We start from the raw sequence: 19,436 nt of genomic DNA on the forward strand, positions 1-19,436 counted from the left end.
AGAATCACTGTCTGAACCCATCAAGTCAGTCACTCAAAACACCTCAGAACACAAGCGTGCTTAGACCATTTAACAAGAGTGGTTAGCATGATTTAGTATTTAAAGTTTATTTATGACAATGTGTAGTAAAGTACATATATAATAATTTAGTTCCGAGTTACTTTTGAGTTTTGAGCTAGCTAATTTGATTTAATTTTATGTGGTAAAAATAAAGAAGGCAGTGGCAAAATTACAGCTTTTTCTAAAGAGGGCAATAAATGAGGATTGTGACAGGTTATATTTGTGTCAGATCATTTCATAGCCAATATATAACTTGAATATAAAACTAAATAATAACTACTGTATAAAATAACAAATACAACGTTTCTTTGAATTTATTTTGGATTTATTGGGCTCGCAAGTGTTAAAGGGCAAATATGACGTGGTCTATAGCCGACTATTTTAAAAGATTGTTTAGAAAATTTGTCTTAGTGACAGAAGCTTCCAGTGCACATACACGTTAAAAAAAGTGACAAGGCACAGGTAACAAAACGTAAAAAATAAATATGTGAGAGACAATACACATTTGACAAAAAGGACAATATTAGACAAAAGGACAACAGGCAGTATATTGTATGTACAGATGTTCTATATACAAATTATACTGTGTTATATACAAGTTATGCAAGGGAATGTGGATAGCTGAATATTATATAAATTACTATATGATTACTATAAAAAAGGGTGCGACCAAATTGTAAGTTGGTGCGACGAACTGAGAAAGTGGGTCGCACCAGTGCGACCAGTGGGAAAAATGAGTCTAGAGCCCTGTTCTGGAAACAAAGTTACAGACAGAAGGCACAGATAATATGTCTTTAAAGCTAATATTAGGTAACAAAAATTTCAGAAGAATGATAATAAGTCATATAATAGACACAGGAAATTTCATGAGAATATAAGTTATTTTGTTTATTTTATTTTTTATTTTCCCCATTGTCACTTCACACTCCAGTTCAGTTCGGCGGTAATGCACCTTAAGTTGTCTTGCCCACCGCCAACAAACGTTACAAGAAGAAGAAGAAATTAACCAGACTTTTATTTTGATGGGTTGTCGCGAGGACGCTTGAGTTTCAGTGTGTTTTTGACGGTAGCTTCACTCAAACAGTGAAACTCGTAAAATAAACTCAGCTCTGTGGATGAAGTGCACGTGTTTATGTCCTTGTATTGTGAGATACAGACAAATCCACGAGTGTCACGCTTCTAACATGTTAAAGTTTTCAACTCATTGGCTGTGTCCGAAATCGCCCACTATACCCTCATTCACTATTCCCTACATTAGTTCACTAATATAGTCCATTTTAAGGAGCGGGTGAAAACGAGTGAGTAAATTCGGACACCCTGTGCACTCGAAATGCTGCGGGCGCCATCTTCTGCCGAGACGCGGGAATTCATTCAGCGCGAGCATCACGATAGATGGCTAGCAGTTAGCCATGAGTGTACAACGGTTGTACACTCGTTATTATGATGCATCATGCGATTGATTGAGTGCACTCAATAATGTCCACTATGAATTCGGACACCACTAAAAATGGATGTCCCCTCAAATAGTGCATTATATTTAGGGTCAGTGTTGTGGAAGTTACTTCCAAACTGTAATACATTACAGATTACTTGTTACTGTTATTTAAAAGTAATCATTTATCTTACAATATTACTGTCTTAGAATTGTAATACGTTACATGACTCCTGTATTACTTTTGAGTTACTTTCACCAAAATAACTACAGAAGTAGAACTTAACATTCTAAAATAAGTCTTTGAATTTTTGTATTTTCAAAATACTTTTTGCCAATCAACCTCTTTAGACTGCTGATTTCTTGAATTAACAAGGCACAAATAAATACAAAAAAATACTAGATTAAATGCATTTAAATACAAAACACTATTACAAAATAATAGTATTTTGTATTTCAAATGGATGTATTTGAAACACTGCCCATCCATGCAGTCTAATAAGGAGGTTGATTGGCAAAAAGTATTTCAGTTTGAAAATACAAAAATACTAAGATTAAACACATTTAAATACAAAATACAATTAATTTTTTTCAAAGGTATTTAAATACAAAACAGTCCCATCCCATCACTGAACTAGATTATATAGAATTCTAGCTAGTCATCATGTAAACTTTAGCATACCTTGTCATTGCTGCTGGTCACAGGAATCTTGCTAACTAGCTTCCTGAAAGCAGCCCAATGAAAACTAGCCCAATTATTTTCCGGTGTCAAATCAAAGTTAACAACTGCCAAAAGACGTTTCTATTGCTATATTTACTTATCTGAATGGTTTCCTAGGTATTGTATATATTTTTTGTTCTGTTGAACTCAAAAGATGTTTTGGGGGATTTAGGAAAGCAAACAATTCTGGGTCACCTTTGACTACCATTATATTTTTTTATGCTATGGTAGTCAATGATGCCAAAGAATTTTCAGTTGCTAACATTCTACCAAATATCTTTGTGTTCAACCGAACAAAGAAATGTATACAGGTTTGGAACAACTAGAGGGTGAGTAATCCATAACAGAATTTTCATTTTTGGGTGGAGTGTCCCTTTAAAAAAGATCCCATGTGTGCTCGAGGCCACGCACGGAAATGGACGAGAAACGTGTTTTCTCTTCGTAAGACATGCAAAAACTTGCTTAAGAAATAAGCATGGTTAAATGTATTGCATATGTATAATGTGTACAAGCACGTCAATGTTTTAGTTGTTTTAGACTGCGTATAGCTGCTCAAACGTGATATTTGGCAGCAGGTAGAATCAACTGTTGTACACTCACGAGTGATTTCTTTCATTGTGCAACGTGACATGCACCTTAGTACGAAACATTGGTAAAAACATAATTCGGATGCATTGTCTAATACCACCGCTATATTTTCCTCTTTGGTTGAGCTGTGCTCCGCGTCCCTCCATGTACTGTAGCCTGCCTGTCAGACACTCGTTCCCCACACTTTTGAGAACGGGCTGGTCCTGGAGTTGCCAGGTATTCATCTGAGTATGAATTCACATTAAGAATCTGATCAATTAACATTTATCCTTGGAATATAAATAAACATTTTGGTGGCCGCAGTACATTTTGAAAGTATCCCAAAAACCCGCAACGCCATAATTTTAATAAATTATAAAAAATAATTCCATAAAACCGCGACCTTGGCAACACTGGCGCTAGGGCGGGGCCAATAGCCTCGGACCTCGAGCTCAGAGGCTGAAATCATGCCGTGTACAATACAAAATACAAAGTTCCACCAGCCAGAGGGAGATGAATGACACCACACGCATCTATTCACGAACAGGAAATAGAACTTACTTGCGGGATTTTTTATTTGTTAATGTCTCGCGGGCATTGCAACGCAAGCATTACTGAACACGTACAGAGTAAAATATTACTGAAAATTGATTCGTAATGCCTTACACTACTGCGTTACAGCAAAAAGTAATAAGTTACTGTAATGCATTACTTTTGTAACGCATTACTCCCAACACTGTTCAAGAGTGAGTTAAGACCCAGTGTTTACAAGTTACGATTTGTGTTTAAAAAGTATATAATTTTGTAGTTTTCTTGGAAAATAACAAAAACTTTCGCCGTATTGTGTAGAGCCTTTTGAAGCTCAGATGAAACTGAAATTTGGACATTAACCAACAGCCCCCCGTTGAAGTACATTATATGGATAAGAACCCTGGAAACCTTTCCTCAAAAGCCTCAATTTGTTTTCGACAGTAGAAATAAACACATGGACGGCTTGCATGACATGTGGGTGAGTGAATTATCATGAAATGTTTATTTTAAAGTTAACTTTTCCTTTAAAAAGTCATTAAAATGACCGTACATAGATTATTTTGCAATTCTGCATTTGTGTTCCATCAAAAAATGAACAGCTTTTGGTTTTGAATGACATAGAGAAATAAGGATAAGCATAAGGATAGAATTTTTATTTTTGGCTGAATTATTACTGATAAACAATCTGTCACGTAATGAAAATAAGACTTGTACCTTTGTTCAAGCATCAAGCATGTTATCACAGTCTATTGTGTCGGGTAGTTTACAGAAATCTCAGAGATTTGAAAGAGGATGTTACACAACAATAAGACAAAAGCAATCTCCTCTCCCATATGAATAATGCAGTATAATTGTATAATAGATTGACAGCAGGTGCTGTTCCTGACTAATACCAATGACACACAACTACAGAATAAAACGTTCCTTGTTATGACTCCCCACCCAAGACTGAAAAAAAGCTTTTCGAGGATAGGTACTGTATAAGGGAATCATCTCTTAGACATAGGGTGATAGTAAAGTGATACATACTTTGATATGATATGTTTTTTTTTCAAAGTATTCCACAGTGCAATCTCAAAGTCAACCATTAAACTATTACACCACATAACATTTCATTTACTATTTATTGCCAGTCAGTGTGCAAAATCACAATCTGGCTTTATATATTTATATAGAGCACCAGAACCTGAGACAGAATAAAGTTGCATGTACAGTAATACTGTGGCACTGGCACGTGAAATTTACATTTACATTTATGCATTTGGCAGACGCTTTTATCCAAAGCGACTTACACTGCATTATTCTATACATTTTTGTATCTGAGTATGTGCAATCCCTGGGATCGAACCCATGAACTTGGCGTTGCTGGCGCCATGCTCTAACCACTGAGCTACAGGAAAGCTAAATGCAGAGTGGAGTTTGGATCAAGGGTCATGGCATCACTGTTATTTCAGCTGACACAGTATGTGGACGAAATCACATTCACGGCCGAATGCCAAGCTGTGGACAGACTAAAGCTTGACCCTACGACAAGGTTATTATATATTTATGCAACCACGACTATCTGTTTTCTTCAAGGTTTGGTGACATCCCATCCTGATTCATATTGCGCAAGCACTGGACAGAGAACAGAGCAGCTCCCATGATCGAGCTGACAATCCAGACCAATGAGAAGGAACGGTCATTGTTCCAAAAGCACAATAGACAGTCTGTTCAGAAAGTTCAGGAAAAAAGGGACTTGCAGCTGCAGTAGGCCAAAGCCGAAAGCAGGGGGCACTCCATATGCCAGAATTGATCAAGTAACCTGCATGTGTAGCCTACATGCTTGTGAGTGTGCTCAACAGTGTACTGGAAAGTAACAACCCATATGAAAAGTGCCATAAAGGAAGAACCCATCTGTTGACTGTAGTGTCAATAATCTCTCATTCAGCTGTAAACGTTTGCTTTCTTTAGCCGTATTGTTTTTCTTTTTCTCCTCTATCACAGAAAGATGACCTTGAGGCAACAAACTGTTCATTAGCTAAAGAAAAACGCACATTTTGTTAGTTTAAAACATTTAAATCCTAAGCTTATTACATTTTTGAGTAAACAGTTCAACTAACACTCATAAAGGTTGAGTAAATAAGGTACCAAGTGACACCAAATAGTGTAAAACACAACAGGTACACTTTCACACACACTTTAAAATAAAACTCCTATAGGCTATGACAACACACGTATTATTCTTCCGTTTGTCTGTGTCTCAAAAACATAGTGAGCTGCCTAAGGACACTTTTTGGCATCGTGTTTTCTTCCAGTTTTGTGGAGTCACGCGCTCTCCGAGTCAATGTTATCTATGATGGTTAAATTGCTGTGTAGACAGCTCAGTAGATTTTGACACACTCTTTGTTTGCCATTGACCGTGCTCATTTTCATACACTGTAACCGTTAACGTTTCGCCAGAATGAAGATAAAAGTTATTACCTGAACGAAATATGCCGCTATCCGTGCCATTTTGTTCCGTTTCTCACAAACACACATAGCGACGGGAAAACTCATCGATTTGCCGGTAATACCTGGAACTTTTCCCTAAACTTCCAGGCATGTTCTTTCGAGCGGGGTAAATCCCTCCCTACTTGAGAAGTCTCTCTGGCCGAAGGCTGAGCTAGTTTCCATGGAGACGGATTGTTTTGCCCCCCCACTCGCTTTAAAACGCTCCCATACTAAACCGCTCCGGCTCTTCTGAACGAGTGCCACATGATCTGGACTCTTTACGGTCCTCTGCAATGTCAAACGAAGCGAGTCCGTTCAACTTCACACATATTGCCTGCTTTTTCATCCTTCCTTAGACGAAATCAAGTTCATTACCTAAACATGGAGAATAGATCATCTGAACCAACATTTTCAATGACTTTTTTGCTGCTATGCATTAATATAGTCTAAATTTTTGATTTTTTTTATATATTGCTTAGTATCTTTATTTTATAAATACTTTTATATTAACACTCCATATTTCTGATTTATTTTGGGTGGACAAATAAATGATATCATGGGTGCGATAATATTTCCTGTTAGAGTCTAGAGATGTCTTGCCTGCCATGTTGAGGCATCCATGATTTACCATTATCCATCTTTGGGTTTTCGGAAGCAAAGAACAGGCAAGTCACGTTGCAAGCAGCTGTCTAAACTGTGGTAAGCAATCACATGTAAGTGAAGCTTAAGTTTCAGAACACACAAAGAACCTTTGAGACTGTACTTGGGGATGAGATTGGAGTGAAAGCTAAACAAGATCCTCCCACTGGCCTCTGAGTGAGTATGCACTCATTTTGATTCAACACAGCGTGGTAAGCAACAGATACTGATGGGTGTTTATGTAGCTTCGAAAGAATAAACAAGGATATTTCAACACTGTTGTGATATTTAAGTGCGTGTTAAGTAGACAGGAAGGAAAACGTTGTCAAACTTTCAAAACAAAATTTTAATATTGAATCAAATTTATGAGTTTAGTAGTTGAATATATCTATGAAGCTAACAAATAATGTTGACTTGATAGTACAAAGTAACTGCTAACTGAAAGAAAATATAGAATGTCATATTATCTTAATATTACCATAAACCAAGCCATTAAATGTCATAAGCTATTTTAAATGACCATTTGTGGAACACAGAAGAAAAGCTAAAATTCTTTAAAACGATGGATTGAAACATCTGCAAATACAAGCACCTTGTATAAATGTAGACACTTATAAGCAATCTGTGGTCAACAAATGCTGTACGGTGACAACATGTTATATCTTACTCTGGAACCCTTGTGCCAAAAGCTCAGTAGAGTTGTGGTTTCTGGTGTTGGAACGTGACGTGGGAACTTTTCTCAAATCTGTATTAAATTCTGATATAATAGCTCAGGGATGGTTATGGCACAGATCATCACTTCATTCATTTCTCAGAACACTAATTCACTCCAGGTGTCTTTGAGAGGCAAATAATATAAGACTCAGAAATAGCAGCATTAGAAAACCATAAGACGTGTTGTAAAGTGAACAGTATATAAATGTACGTGCAATAACCTGCTGATCCTCAAACTAGTATTAAAGCAGACGAACAAATAGCTGAGATTTGATGTATATTTGCTAAGGTCAAATAACAGCATGTTCTTTCCATTTAATCCAAGCTTTCGCTATTTTTAACCTTGCATCCTGATCTTGAGCAGCAGCCCATGTCAAGAACACCATGAGGCCCAGACTAAACATCTCCCATGGTAGAGGATGCCTGTTACGGCGATCATGACACCAACATATGCGGCTGGAGGTGTTCGCTAGAAGCGGACTAACTGAAAGCAAAAAAAAACTTTTTTAAATCAATGCAGAAAGAGTTTTGACCTAATCGAAACATAATGCAATCTCAATATGGTCGGTGTATAACATAGCCCATCAGTGCGAACCACTGTTTTCATCTATCAGCACCAAAGAAAGTACTAATAATACCCTACAAACTCCATCTGTGTGCCAGTGTTAAGCACACTGACTGTTTAAGACATTATGGTGAAACTAGTGCAGGTTTCCACCCATTGTTGTGACTGAATTACATGCTGGACATAAACCCCCTTAGGCATACCATCATCCCTCTGATTGGAAATATGGAAGTCTCAATGCTCCTTTGCTCTTTTCTCAGAGGAAGTTGCTGGTTGCTGAAATGCATGCATAGGGCACTCCCAGGCCCAATGGGGCTTTTTATCCTGAAAAACATTTGAAGTAAGAAAAAACTGAATATGATTCATGTTAGTCCTGTTACATGTTGATACTGTATTAATGAATCCCAGATGGTAAAAGTCTAACACCATGTTTACACCGAACGCGACAGGCGCGACGCGAGATGACAACCTGCTTGTTCTCAATACGTTTGTCACGCCGCAACCAGTATGGACGATATTAAAAATGATAATGGGTTCTAATGCGTTTCTAATGTCGCGCCGGTCGCGTCCGGTGTAGACACGGTGTATGTTTAAACCAAGGTAATGCTAATGGAATTTATGCAGCTGGTACTAATTCATTTTTAATGGATTAATCCTGCAGGCGGGACACTACAGAACTTTCACCTTTTAACCAATACACACAATAGCGTAACATATTAGGTTGCCATAATGTAATGATTTAGTCTAGGGCATTTCCTTGTATGTCTGAAAATTTTGTTTCAAGTACACCTAAATCAATTATGGGAAAGGTACAATTTACACCTGTTAAAGTCATTTAGGCGCAGGAGAAACATTACACCGAAGTTAAATTGTTTCCTCTTCCTTGAACACATTTTTAAAGACTCCATCAATCATGTCAAGCAAAAACCACAAAATCTCCAAAATACAACTGTATTTCTTCTTGCAACACTCCTGGGTGTTCACCACACCACAGATTTTCCTGACACAATCATTCCGTTAAGACATCTGAAGGTACAAAACAGAATATTGTATTGTAAATTTATCCTCAGATTATGATAATACTCAGAATATGTTTTACATTATAGAAAGATTATAGAAATTCTTGTAAGGGGGTTGGTGTGTCAGTTTGTTTTTGTTTTATAGGGGTTAGGTTCAAATTACTGATTTAAGATATACCTGCACTACACATTCTCTTGCTCTAATATCACATTTTTAATGTCAAATGTAATATTTCACAATAGCTACACGGGCACGGTTTCACAATAACAACAGGCACTTTTTTCCTGTTTAATATAATATTTCACGATAACTACCGGGCACAGTTTCACAGACCAGGCTTAAAGTGATAGCTCACCCAAAAATAAAAATTCTGTCATCATTTACACATCATTTGTGTTCTTTCTTCCGCAGAACACAAAAGAAGATATTTTGAAAAATGTTGTTAACGGGACCCCTTTCACTTGCTTTGGTTTTGTTTGCATATAGACGTGAACGAGGTCCAGTGCTGTTCGGTTACCAACTTTATTCAAGATATCTTCTTTTTTGTGTTCTGCGGAAGAAAGAAAGTCATACAGGTTTGAAATAACAAAAGGGTGAGTAAATGATGACAGAATTTTCATTTTTGTGTGAACTATCACTTTAAGGCTAGTCCCAGACTAAAATAAATGTTAGAAATATCTTAAAATATACCAGTGCCATTGTTTTGTCTCAATATGCACACTAGTAATACTTATAAAAGTGAATTATATATCCTAATTAAACTAAGGCATAGTCCTGGGTTAGCTGAGCTTGTCTTTGAAACTGGGTCATGGTCTATTTGTTTGCACATGCCATTTAATTTGATGTTTTGTTATCCAACGCAATAGTAATTATATATTTTCATATGTGACTTAAGTTTCAGAAGTGTCAGAATTATTTCTGGTAACTACATTTTAAAATTTGCCATGTGGCTATTAATGCTATGATGTAAGCTATATACATACTATGGTGACATCATTTGAAAGTGTTCCCAGAGTTTCTAGCCCTGGTTGCAGTGTTACAATGAAAGAAATTACATTTTAAACAAGGACAAGGACACATCAAAAAGAAACATTCAAGATAGATCTGTCAAGCAGCCACGATAAGCCATGGGGAAATTATGAACGGCCTTGAGGAGACAGACAGAAAGAGAGACAGAAAAAGCGGTGGTTTGTGGCACAATCTCAAAGCCTTAATCATGGCCCTGGGGGACAGACAAACCCAGAATATGGTATTATTTACCAGCGAGATAAGGAGAATGTAGGAACATTACTTATTGTAGAATTGAATCTGAATGGCAGATTCTATTAGAGCTAGAAGTCAACCATTAATAAAACAAGAAATTTCACATGAAAGTGATCTTTAATTTAATTTTTTTATTCAGATTATATTTTAAATTATAGCCTAATCTGAATAAAAGATATTGTGTAAAAACAATATCTTTTAATCCTCTTATATTGCCATAATGATAACATTACTAGAAAGTTTTCTCAGAGTGGTTTTAAGGTTTAAGAGCGCCTCCTTGTTTCTGATTCGCGGAACCACAGTTACAGTACATGATGCTCCAATGCACATGATAAACAACATCCTAATGATTAGTACAGCCACCTACTGCTCCCATCAGCACGTGCGACTTTTACACTGAAAGAAATGTCGACCCTCCTGTAGTTCTGGCTACCTTGTTTCATTGATCACAGCCAGACACACATGACCTTTTCTCTTATGTATGCGTTAGTTACTTACTCGGTGTACTTACAGTATATTACCTTCATTATATTTTTTTCTGTCATTATACATTTCTTCGTGGCTCTACACAGACCGATTAGTTCATTTAAAATGATCACCCATTAAATGTCATGCTTTTACAAACAATAAAATGCTAAGCACAAACCCCGTGAGCATCAAACATTGAGCCAGAACATCAATTTCTTACCTTATCTGAATAATTGACGCTTCTGTTGCCAAGGTTACCTGTTACATATCCATTGTGTGAGTTTGTGCAAGTGAGTTTTCAGTGGAGTTCTGACTGCTGCTCAGTCTGTTCAGTAGTTTTGGATGGGCTGGGAGGAGGGGGGTGCAGGAAATGATGAGAACCGTTATTTGAGAAATGCGATATGCAAAGTCTGTATAAACGTTTAACCTTTTATTGTTGTCAATACTTTCAGATAATAAAATGCCTAGCTTCTCTGTTAAATAGCTCAACGCGTTCATTTACAATGTCCGTTACATATGGACGAAAACTTTCCCATTGTTTTATTTTGTTTTTAGTTCCATTTATCATAATCATCATTATTATAGGTATATAACAGGTGAAGACAATCTTACGTTTCTTTGTAAAAATCAAAATACCCACTGTTGGTGGGAATGTTATTTTACCTTATTGAAAAAATGAAAAGATTTTAAACAGCGCCCCCTGTTGTTTAAGTTTAAACACTTTTGGTTCAGTTTTAGTGTTGAAATGGCAAAGTAATGGCAACAGGACAATCACATTTTCAGGTTCGTATATTCAACAAATCTGTAAATTAGAATGTCAAAACAGCTCTTACCACGTACCTGCAACATTTCAATATAAATAACTTCTTAACAAAGAATATAATTCTGCCATCTTCAAAGGATATACTTTGTAAAATACTGTACTTCAAAAGAAGAACTCAAAGTCAGAGATAAAAAAATCATACATCATCAAGACAGGTTCAGGAAGCTTGAAACTGAATCTACAATAAGCTAGAAAAGAACTTTACTGGTTTATGTAGTTAGTAGTCAAATAGCACATCATTGGGCGATTGTGACTACACACTCCCACAGATTATATATTATCCAGAGTATTAATTCAGTATGCATCCACAGTATTATACACATATAATCGCTGACAGTAATCCGCAAGGTAAGAAAGAGAAGTGTAAGAAAGAAGAGTGGTAGAGGGGATTTTACACTGTACAATAAACTGAAAATTGATATGTTGGATTAATAACGATTCTTAAATTTATATAAAACATTTACAGAACAAATGGATCACCTAATTTCATGAGGAAATTGGCACTTCTATCCCCACATCAATTTCAGTGTGCCTGGACTGCATGAGTAAACTTTTTTTGTTGCTTATTTCGGAGTGCATTACTTCAAAATTTGAGAACACACAAGAACACAAATTGAAGCAACTGAATCATAAGCAAGACATTAGATAAACATTAAAAAAGGTTTTCTCTCACTTATTGATCAAAACGAGAAACCTACACAGAAAAAACATACACACAAACAATGTTAGACATGGGCACTAGGGAGTATTCAACACTATGAAGAAGACTCGGCCTTGAGCACAGTACCAGAGCCCATTCATGACAGTCCAGACTAAGTGCTTTTAGCTGAGCACCACATGGCGGTCAAAGACAGACTTGCGCTGTTCTTGAACCTGCCTCCTCCAACGCTGTTGAGCATGCTCCACTTTGTTAAGCATGTTGGAACGCGAGCGAGAGTGAGAAAGCACATCATGGGCGTTAGCGAAGGGCTGCTGGTCCTGTAACATTAACATTTATATTGCATCAGAGATTGGTAGTGCTACCATTAAAGACACAGCTTGGCTTTTCATTTACATTCATTCAATAAAACTGATCTGCAAATGTATTTTAAGCTAACATACTTACATTTACATCTATATTAAAATATTATAGTTAAAAGACAAACGAATCATAGGAGAACATTAACATCCACTTACTCCAACATCATCATCGCTCTGAATGAGCTGTGAATGGCCAAATAGTCTTCTCTTCAACATTGGCTCCAACAGTGTCAGATAGACCATATACAACAGTAGAAGTCCCAGAATAGACAGATAAATAATAATGGTGACCTGCAAAATAGATGGTCTATTAAGACATATCAAGGGTGTTCATTGTTCAATGTATACTACTTGCTTAAAGGGATACTTCACTAGCAAATAAAAAAAATTTGAAAATCAAAAACAAGCCTCTGGTTCACGCGCATTCCAGAGATGACGGAAGCTAGACATCAACGTTAATAGCGCTGTCAATATGGATATTTCTCTTAAACAAACCCATCGATTCGCTTCAGTAGACCTTTGTTAAGACCACGGAGCCGTGTCAAGCCGTTCTTTGATCGATGGATGCACTTTTTGGAGCTTCAAAAAGTCAACAACCATTCACTCCCATTCTACCGCTTGGAAGTAAAACGATACGTGGTATTATAACTCAGACTGCATTATTCTTCAAGAAGAAAACTATATTCAGTTAGTATGCCTTGAGGATGAGTAAAACATGGGGAAATTTTGATTTGCTAGTTAAGTATCCCTTTAACAGAGCAACAGAGTTAAAGTTTAGTCTCATGGAGAACTGTGAAACTTTAACCAGGATTAAGCTCAATTAACTACCAAGGTCACATATTTCTGGGCCACACAAATGCTATATTTATTTTAAGGAATTGCATGGTCTTCTATTAAACATAAAACAACATAAAACTTTTGTATTTTATTTTGCTTAATCATACAAAACATTTATTCACCAAATAAACAATTTCTTACTTAAGTGTTCTTATAGTTTAACTGGTCGAGCATGGCGCTAACAGGCCAGGGTCAAAGGTTCAATTTCCAGGGAAGCAATGGACTTTAAAGTATATCCTGATGCATTGTGTCACTTTAAATAGAAGCAGCTGTCAAATGCATAAATGTAAATTGTTTCCTAAATTATATTATTTTTCCACACCAACAGTCAAGGACAGGTTATACACTGACTGATCACCTGACAGTGAAGTTATTCATTGACTTGAGGGTCATTGAGGGTTGTGCTGCTGCCATTACTATGTGGCTGTTCACTCTAAACCAGTTGATATGGGCATGTGCTGGAAGTGGTTACAGTTGTCTGCATAACACAACTTGCAAAGGTAAAAGGAAGATGTTTAAATGGGTATCTTCCTTATCGTGTCAGTGTTCAAGCTGGTACATTTGGTGCAATCTGTCAAAAACCTGAAGCAGCATCTCAAGATGAAAATAGTTTTGCAATTATTTCCTCCGTGGTAGAAAGAACATACCTCCCTCTTTTTCTATCTTAATTTCATTTCGTCCCTGCAGTTGCATACATGCTACACTGTTTTGGCACTGACAACATAAACATGCACCAGTCAGTAGGGTCTATCACTATATCAATAATTCAGCCTCACATTTTCTTTTCAGTGAAAGAGAGATCTATTTCAATTTCAGATTTCAATTTCTCCATTTGTTACTTTTCTCTCTGCTGCCTCCTGTACACACTACCCCTGGTGGTGAACTTAAGAATGCTACCTCTGTTGAATAACATTGGTGAATGCTCAGACCAACACAAGACCAGACACCATAGCTGTGTCCCAATTCGGGGGCAGCATCCTTTGCATTTTAAGACCGATTACGTCACAGCAGCGCGACTGAAGGCTGGTAAGGCTGTCCCAGTTCAAAGGTTGCTTCAAATGCAGCCTCAAAATGTGACCTTATTTCCACGGGTTTTTAAGAATAGAACAAATGTATCCTCAACCGCCTCGGCTATCCGAAGATGCATAGTGCGCCTCTAATACCTGGAAATTTTTAAATAAATAAAAGCATGTAATTTGCAAAAATACTCCCTGTCAGTGTTTTAGTATTATTTATTACACGGCTCATTGGAATGCTTGATTCTGATTGGCCAGTCGCGACATTTGCAGGTTTGTTATTCCCAGATATTTTTTTGACAAATTAAATATAAAAATATCTTTTAATAACATATATGACATTATATTTACAAATGATTAAACCCAAATTGCCTGTTCGTGTGTCTGAAGATGTCCCACCCACACCATATCAGCGAGCTTCCGCTTCTCAGGCTGTTGTGATTGGTCGGTCCCCCTCTCAGTGTACGTGTATTCATACGCTTTGGCTTTTAGCAATAAACAATAACAATGGCGTCAACTTCACTTCATCAGTTAAAAACATGCGGATCGATCGAAGTGTAACGGAGGTCTGCTAGTGCATGTGCAAATGTCAATCTTTGTTAGAGATCGCGATTTTTTCCCAACTATGGCGAGGGAAATGACACCGGACTGACTGGGTCAGACCGGTTATATTAATTAACACTAATAACAGAAGCGTTAGTTTTGTCTTTTAATATTGGACCTAAGTTGGATAATAAAACAAGCAGATTGACTAGGAGACATTTGCAAGCAGGACTTCAAAGGACGTTTCATAGAAGTGTTTTACAGGTATGCCCACACACACACACACACACACACACACACACAATATCAGTGTATTACACAGAACAGCTTTCACAGCCGATGTTAAAGTCATGGAAGCTGTTATTTGACCGTTGGTTATCTGAGAATGTGTGTAGCTGAATTCTTATTACCAGCTGTAGGACTGTGATGAAAGTGAAAGTAATTAATTGCGCAGCTCAGTTAAATGTTTACAATCTCTGATAACCAAACACTACTCCAGCGGCTCTTCCTCTTCTCTAAGGAAGGCCTCGCCCTTTTTTGGCGTATTCCTTTGGGCGGAGGTTTTTCAAAAACTCTGAATAGTGACATCATGTACCCCTGTAGTCCGATTCCAGCCGTTCTCTGTAGTCCTTGAAAAGCGAATTCTGTTAAAGACAATATCTCGCTTGGCATTGAACTTTGAGCTTTATCATTTTGCAGATATTGTTTATGCTCTAACAGCAACATTACACACTAACTAAAGTTTGAAAATTGGCATCACGGGGAATGGCCGCTTTCTGCATTCGGTAAAAATGAGCTAAAAAATATTTCATATTCACATTTCATGTCCAGTTTTTTTTCTCATGTGGCAAGTAGCCGTGTAATAAGCGGGATAATGTACAAGCAATGGGCAGACAGTTATCGCGAAATAAGCCCCTTCAGTGTGATACAAGACACACTTGGGGCTTATTTCTGCGATAACAACCGTCTGCCTGTACATTATCCCTTACATATGATGTTGTTCATTAACATTATTGGTGCATTATTGTGTTTTGCATTTCTAATGTTGGTTAAAGGAGTAGTTCACCGTCAAAATGAAAATTCTGTCATCATTTACACAGCCTCTTGTCATTTCAAACCATGACTTTCTTTCTTCTGCAGAACACAAAAGAAGATATTTTGAAAAATGTTGGTAACAGAACAGCACAGCCCCCCATTCACTTCTATTGTAACCAATGCAAGTGAATGGGGGGCTATTAACAACATTCTTCAAAATATCTTCTTTTGTGTTCTGCGGAAGAAAGAAAGTCATACAGGTTTGAAATGACAAATGAAATGAGTAAATGATGACCGAATTTTCATTTTGAAGATGAAATACTCCTTTAATTTAATATACAGTTGGGCTGTTTTAATTTACATAAACGCATCATATTCTCTAAAATAACACTACATTTTTCTGGCTCCATATTTGTTTCAAAAAGTCAGAAACGTCTCTGCTGTGTTCCGCTACTGTCATAGGCAACAGGAGCAGCAGGTGACGGAATTAGGAAATCCTCAGTAAGGCTAGACCTTTTCATTTCAGTTTGCTTCGTGGGCTTCCTTTTAAAGACATTCCTTTGAATTGGGCCACAGCTCATGACTGCCATATACGTGACAGTTCTGTATAGAAATACCCACAACTAATAAATGTATTTCTGTGGGCTGGATATTTTTCAAAAATCATGATTTCGTTTTTTACTACAGCAAGGAGGTCATACGGGTTTGTATCAATAAGGGGAAGTACATCATGACAGAACGTCCTCTTTTTATCAACTATTCCTATTCCTGTATAAACTAACAAAACAGTCACCTTCTACATGGTTCATGGTACAAAGACTCATGTCATTTATAAAAGACTCACTTTGATTGTTCCAGAGCTTCTTTCTTCATATTTACATTCACAGCGTAAACAGTATGCTTCCACATCTTTACCATCAACAGGCATTGGCTCCACCACATGAAGGCAATTACTGAGAAAAAGGATGAGTTATATGATGAATTCAGTGAATTGGAGGAACTTAATGAGTGGCTGTACATACACACATGTTAAATTAAGTAAATCATTTACCAGTCCTTTAGAGAAACGTTTTGATTGTAGATCTGTCCCTTAGTGTCCTTGTAGGGCGGACATATACATTTACATCTGATGTCTTCTGAATTCTATGAAACGTGATCACAAAAATACAACTTTATGTTCATTACATTCTCACCAATGATTGACATGAAAGCAACACTCCAATGGCACTGGCAAATATGCTGTTTACAGTTTAGATATCTTATTCACCTAACTTAGTGTGCGACGTAGATAATATTTATATGTTTATTCAGTCGTGTATTTATTGTTAATGTATATAATTTGTGTATATAACATGTTAGCGGCTAGTTAGCACTGCTAGCTAACACAGCAAAACAGTAACGTTACGATAACAACACGTCAAACTTATATGACTACAGTTGACGTGTCTTATAATACAAATGCCAAATATTATAACTCACCTTGGCTTCTGAGGGTTGTCCTGATAATATCAGAAAAAAGCAAACAATCGAAGAAACCGTCAACAGATTGACAGCGGCTGTTGAAGTCACTGGAGACATTTTTCAGCTAACGTTACGCCCCGGCCAATATTGTTAAATACTGAAGACAGGTGTCCCAGAATAATATATTAATGTTTATGTTACAGCGCATGCAGCTCTTTTGGTCCAGAGAAACGTCAACAAAACAATACGTGTGGGATGGGTACAGTCCGACACATCAGCTGACCATCAGCAGCCGGTACGCGCATTAGCTCATCCCTCCGGAAACAAGTGAGTAGGAACCACTCTTTCATGCACATTTAGTGCGTTCGACGTCATGCGGAGTTGCGCAGACTGATCGGCCTATGATCTTAGAGACCGCGAGAGTAGGCTGCTTTGTATGCTATCGAATCGCTCTCGCAGTACTTTGTCGTCATACGCGGATCAGTTTGCGCAGCCCCGCATAAAGTGAAACGCTAACGATCTAAATGCTGATGACGTCAGGTTGTACGCCTCAATCCATAAAGCAATCCATTTCATAAAATTCAGTCAGGTGTTACCGTATGATGCCCTGTTTTTATGACTCCTTAAAGGTTCAGTACAAGAGTGTAATCTGAAATTCACTTGTACATCAAATGTATTTCTCTAAAAGGTCACCAACTACAATGTAACCACATGCATTGCAATCCGTGGAATCTGTGGAATTTGACTGATACAACAAAACATGAGTGTATTTGTTTATTTACATGTTAGATGTACAAACATAAAAATATAAACATTTAATTTACTCTGCATGTCATCAATGGGTAAACAATCGTATATCAGGAGCCTTTTAAGCTAAAAATCAGCTTTGGTGATTTGTGTGTGTGTGCGTGCGTGCGTGCGTGCGTGTGTGTGTCTTTGAATTTGTGTGTGGTATTTTTGAGACTGTCCTGCCACGGTGAGATTCAAGCGTAACTTTTTTTTAAGGATGGCCTGTTCAGCCAATCGCGTTGAGCTTTTGATCCACCAATCAAAACGCTCCTTACTGAAGTGACTCGAGAAGCTCGACGCTGCACAGTTCTGTGCAGTGTGCCTGCATCGGTTCAAAAACAGAGAGGGACGCAAGAGCACACTCAACAAGTAAGTAAAGTTTACTTTTTATACCTGATGCCACTCTATATCTCATAAAATATTCATAAAGCTTGTTTTTGTTACTGAGCTGGCGGTGTTGAATTGAAGGTGAACATGTTTGAACTGGTGTTTGTAAGAAGACTGTTGCAGTTACCAGAGCCTTTAAATTTCAGTCGCCACAAACTTTGCTCTTGCGGTTCACGTAATAAAACATTTAAACAGATGTTGACACGTATGCCTGAGCGATAAAATAAGAGTAATTTTAAATATTGTAGTTGGGGCTCGGGGGCGTTGGATCCTCTGCTGTTATATTTTAAATGCTGGCAATGTTTTACCTCTTCAGGATGTCATCGCGATTCGCAAGACAAAGCATATTTAAAGCTTTGATATGTTAATGAAAGAAGGGAAATGGCGTGGAATATGACTTGTGGTGATAGATAGTTTCAAATATTGAATTTCAGCACCAAAGCACATTTATTTCAGTATTTTTCGACCACATTTGTTGCTGAAATGACTGCATTTCTTGTCTTTTTAACATATTAGTTGATCTCTCACATCCAGTAGTAGTCAGCTTTAGTTAATGTGTATTGGTAGATAATAGCTACTTAGATTTATATGTTCTAACTGCAGTTAACTATACTAACAATAAACTTAGATACATTGATGAATTTAAACTGTGCCACACAACTTAAACCTCTGACACATTGTTCTCTCTCCTTAATAGGAGCTGATAGAAAAGTCTAAGCAAGAGATTTTCCTGTAGTCATGCAGTCTCAAGTTTCAGTTGTGGTGGGTGTTGTTATTATTTATTTAATACAGGCAAATAATACAACAAACACTACACATGTACAGTAGGACCGATTATTATTTCGTTATTGTTATTATTAAGCAGGTAGTCTGTTACAGAGACTGAAATGACATAAGCTTTTTTTTTTTTTTACTCTTAAATGTGGCTTGTTAACGGGTGTATGTCTTTGTTTTCAGCAGGATGGCTAATGAGTGGAGTGATGAATTTTCTGGTAGAGTGATGCAGTTTCTCAGTGGGGTCGTTGGACTGGTGGAGTTGCTGGAGCTGGTGGGGTGGTTTGATGATTAGCCTG

General features: G+C 37.3%; 2 protein-coding genes and 1 long non-coding RNA gene across 6 annotated transcripts in view; 1 reads left to right on the forward strand and 2 right to left on the reverse strand.

The window, feature by feature from the left end:
• Nucleotides 1-10,776, reverse strand: part of dennd2b (DENN domain containing 2B) — a 68,094-nt gene extending 57,318 nt beyond the window's left edge. The window contains exon 1 of one of the 3 annotated variants that reach the window (XM_057329481.1): nt 10,673-10,776. The gene's annotated coding sequence lies outside the window, so the exon portion shown is untranslated. Of the gene's footprint in view, nt 1-5,774; nt 6,005-10,672 lie in introns of those variants that run through there. The other 2 variants (XM_057329472.1, XM_057329489.1) reach the window with 2 other exon arrangements.
• A 99-nt stretch (nt 10,777-10,875) lies between these two features.
• tmem9b (TMEM9 domain family, member B) lies at nt 10,876-17,508 on the reverse strand. Its single transcript, XM_057329689.1, has 5 exons — nt 17,206-17,508; nt 16,778-16,869; nt 16,571-16,679; nt 12,452-12,586; nt 10,876-12,253 (listed from the first exon to the last, which is right to left on the reverse strand). Exons 1-5 carry the CDS (start codon nt 17,302-17,304, stop codon nt 12,098-12,100), a joined length of 591 nt encoding a protein of 196 aa, XP_057185672.1. The 5' UTR covers nt 17,305-17,508; the 3' UTR covers nt 10,876-12,097.
• Nucleotides 17,509-18,152: 644 nt separating this feature from the next.
• LOC130551783 (uncharacterized) lies at nt 18,153-19,436 on the forward strand. Of its 2 annotated transcripts, none has more exons than XR_008962654.1 (3): nt 18,153-18,345; nt 19,061-19,125; nt 19,321-19,434. It is a non-coding gene; the product is annotated as an uncharacterized LOC130551783 (long non-coding RNA). The 2 variants fall into 2 exon arrangements; XR_008962655.1 differs by having other exon boundaries at nt 18,157-18,345; nt 19,324-19,436.

Source organism: Triplophysa rosa, linkage group LG1 (genome assembly GCF_024868665.1).
Source record: "Triplophysa rosa linkage group LG1, Trosa_1v2, whole genome shotgun sequence".
NCBI lineage: Eukaryota > Metazoa > Chordata > Actinopteri > Cypriniformes > Nemacheilidae > Triplophysa > Triplophysa rosa.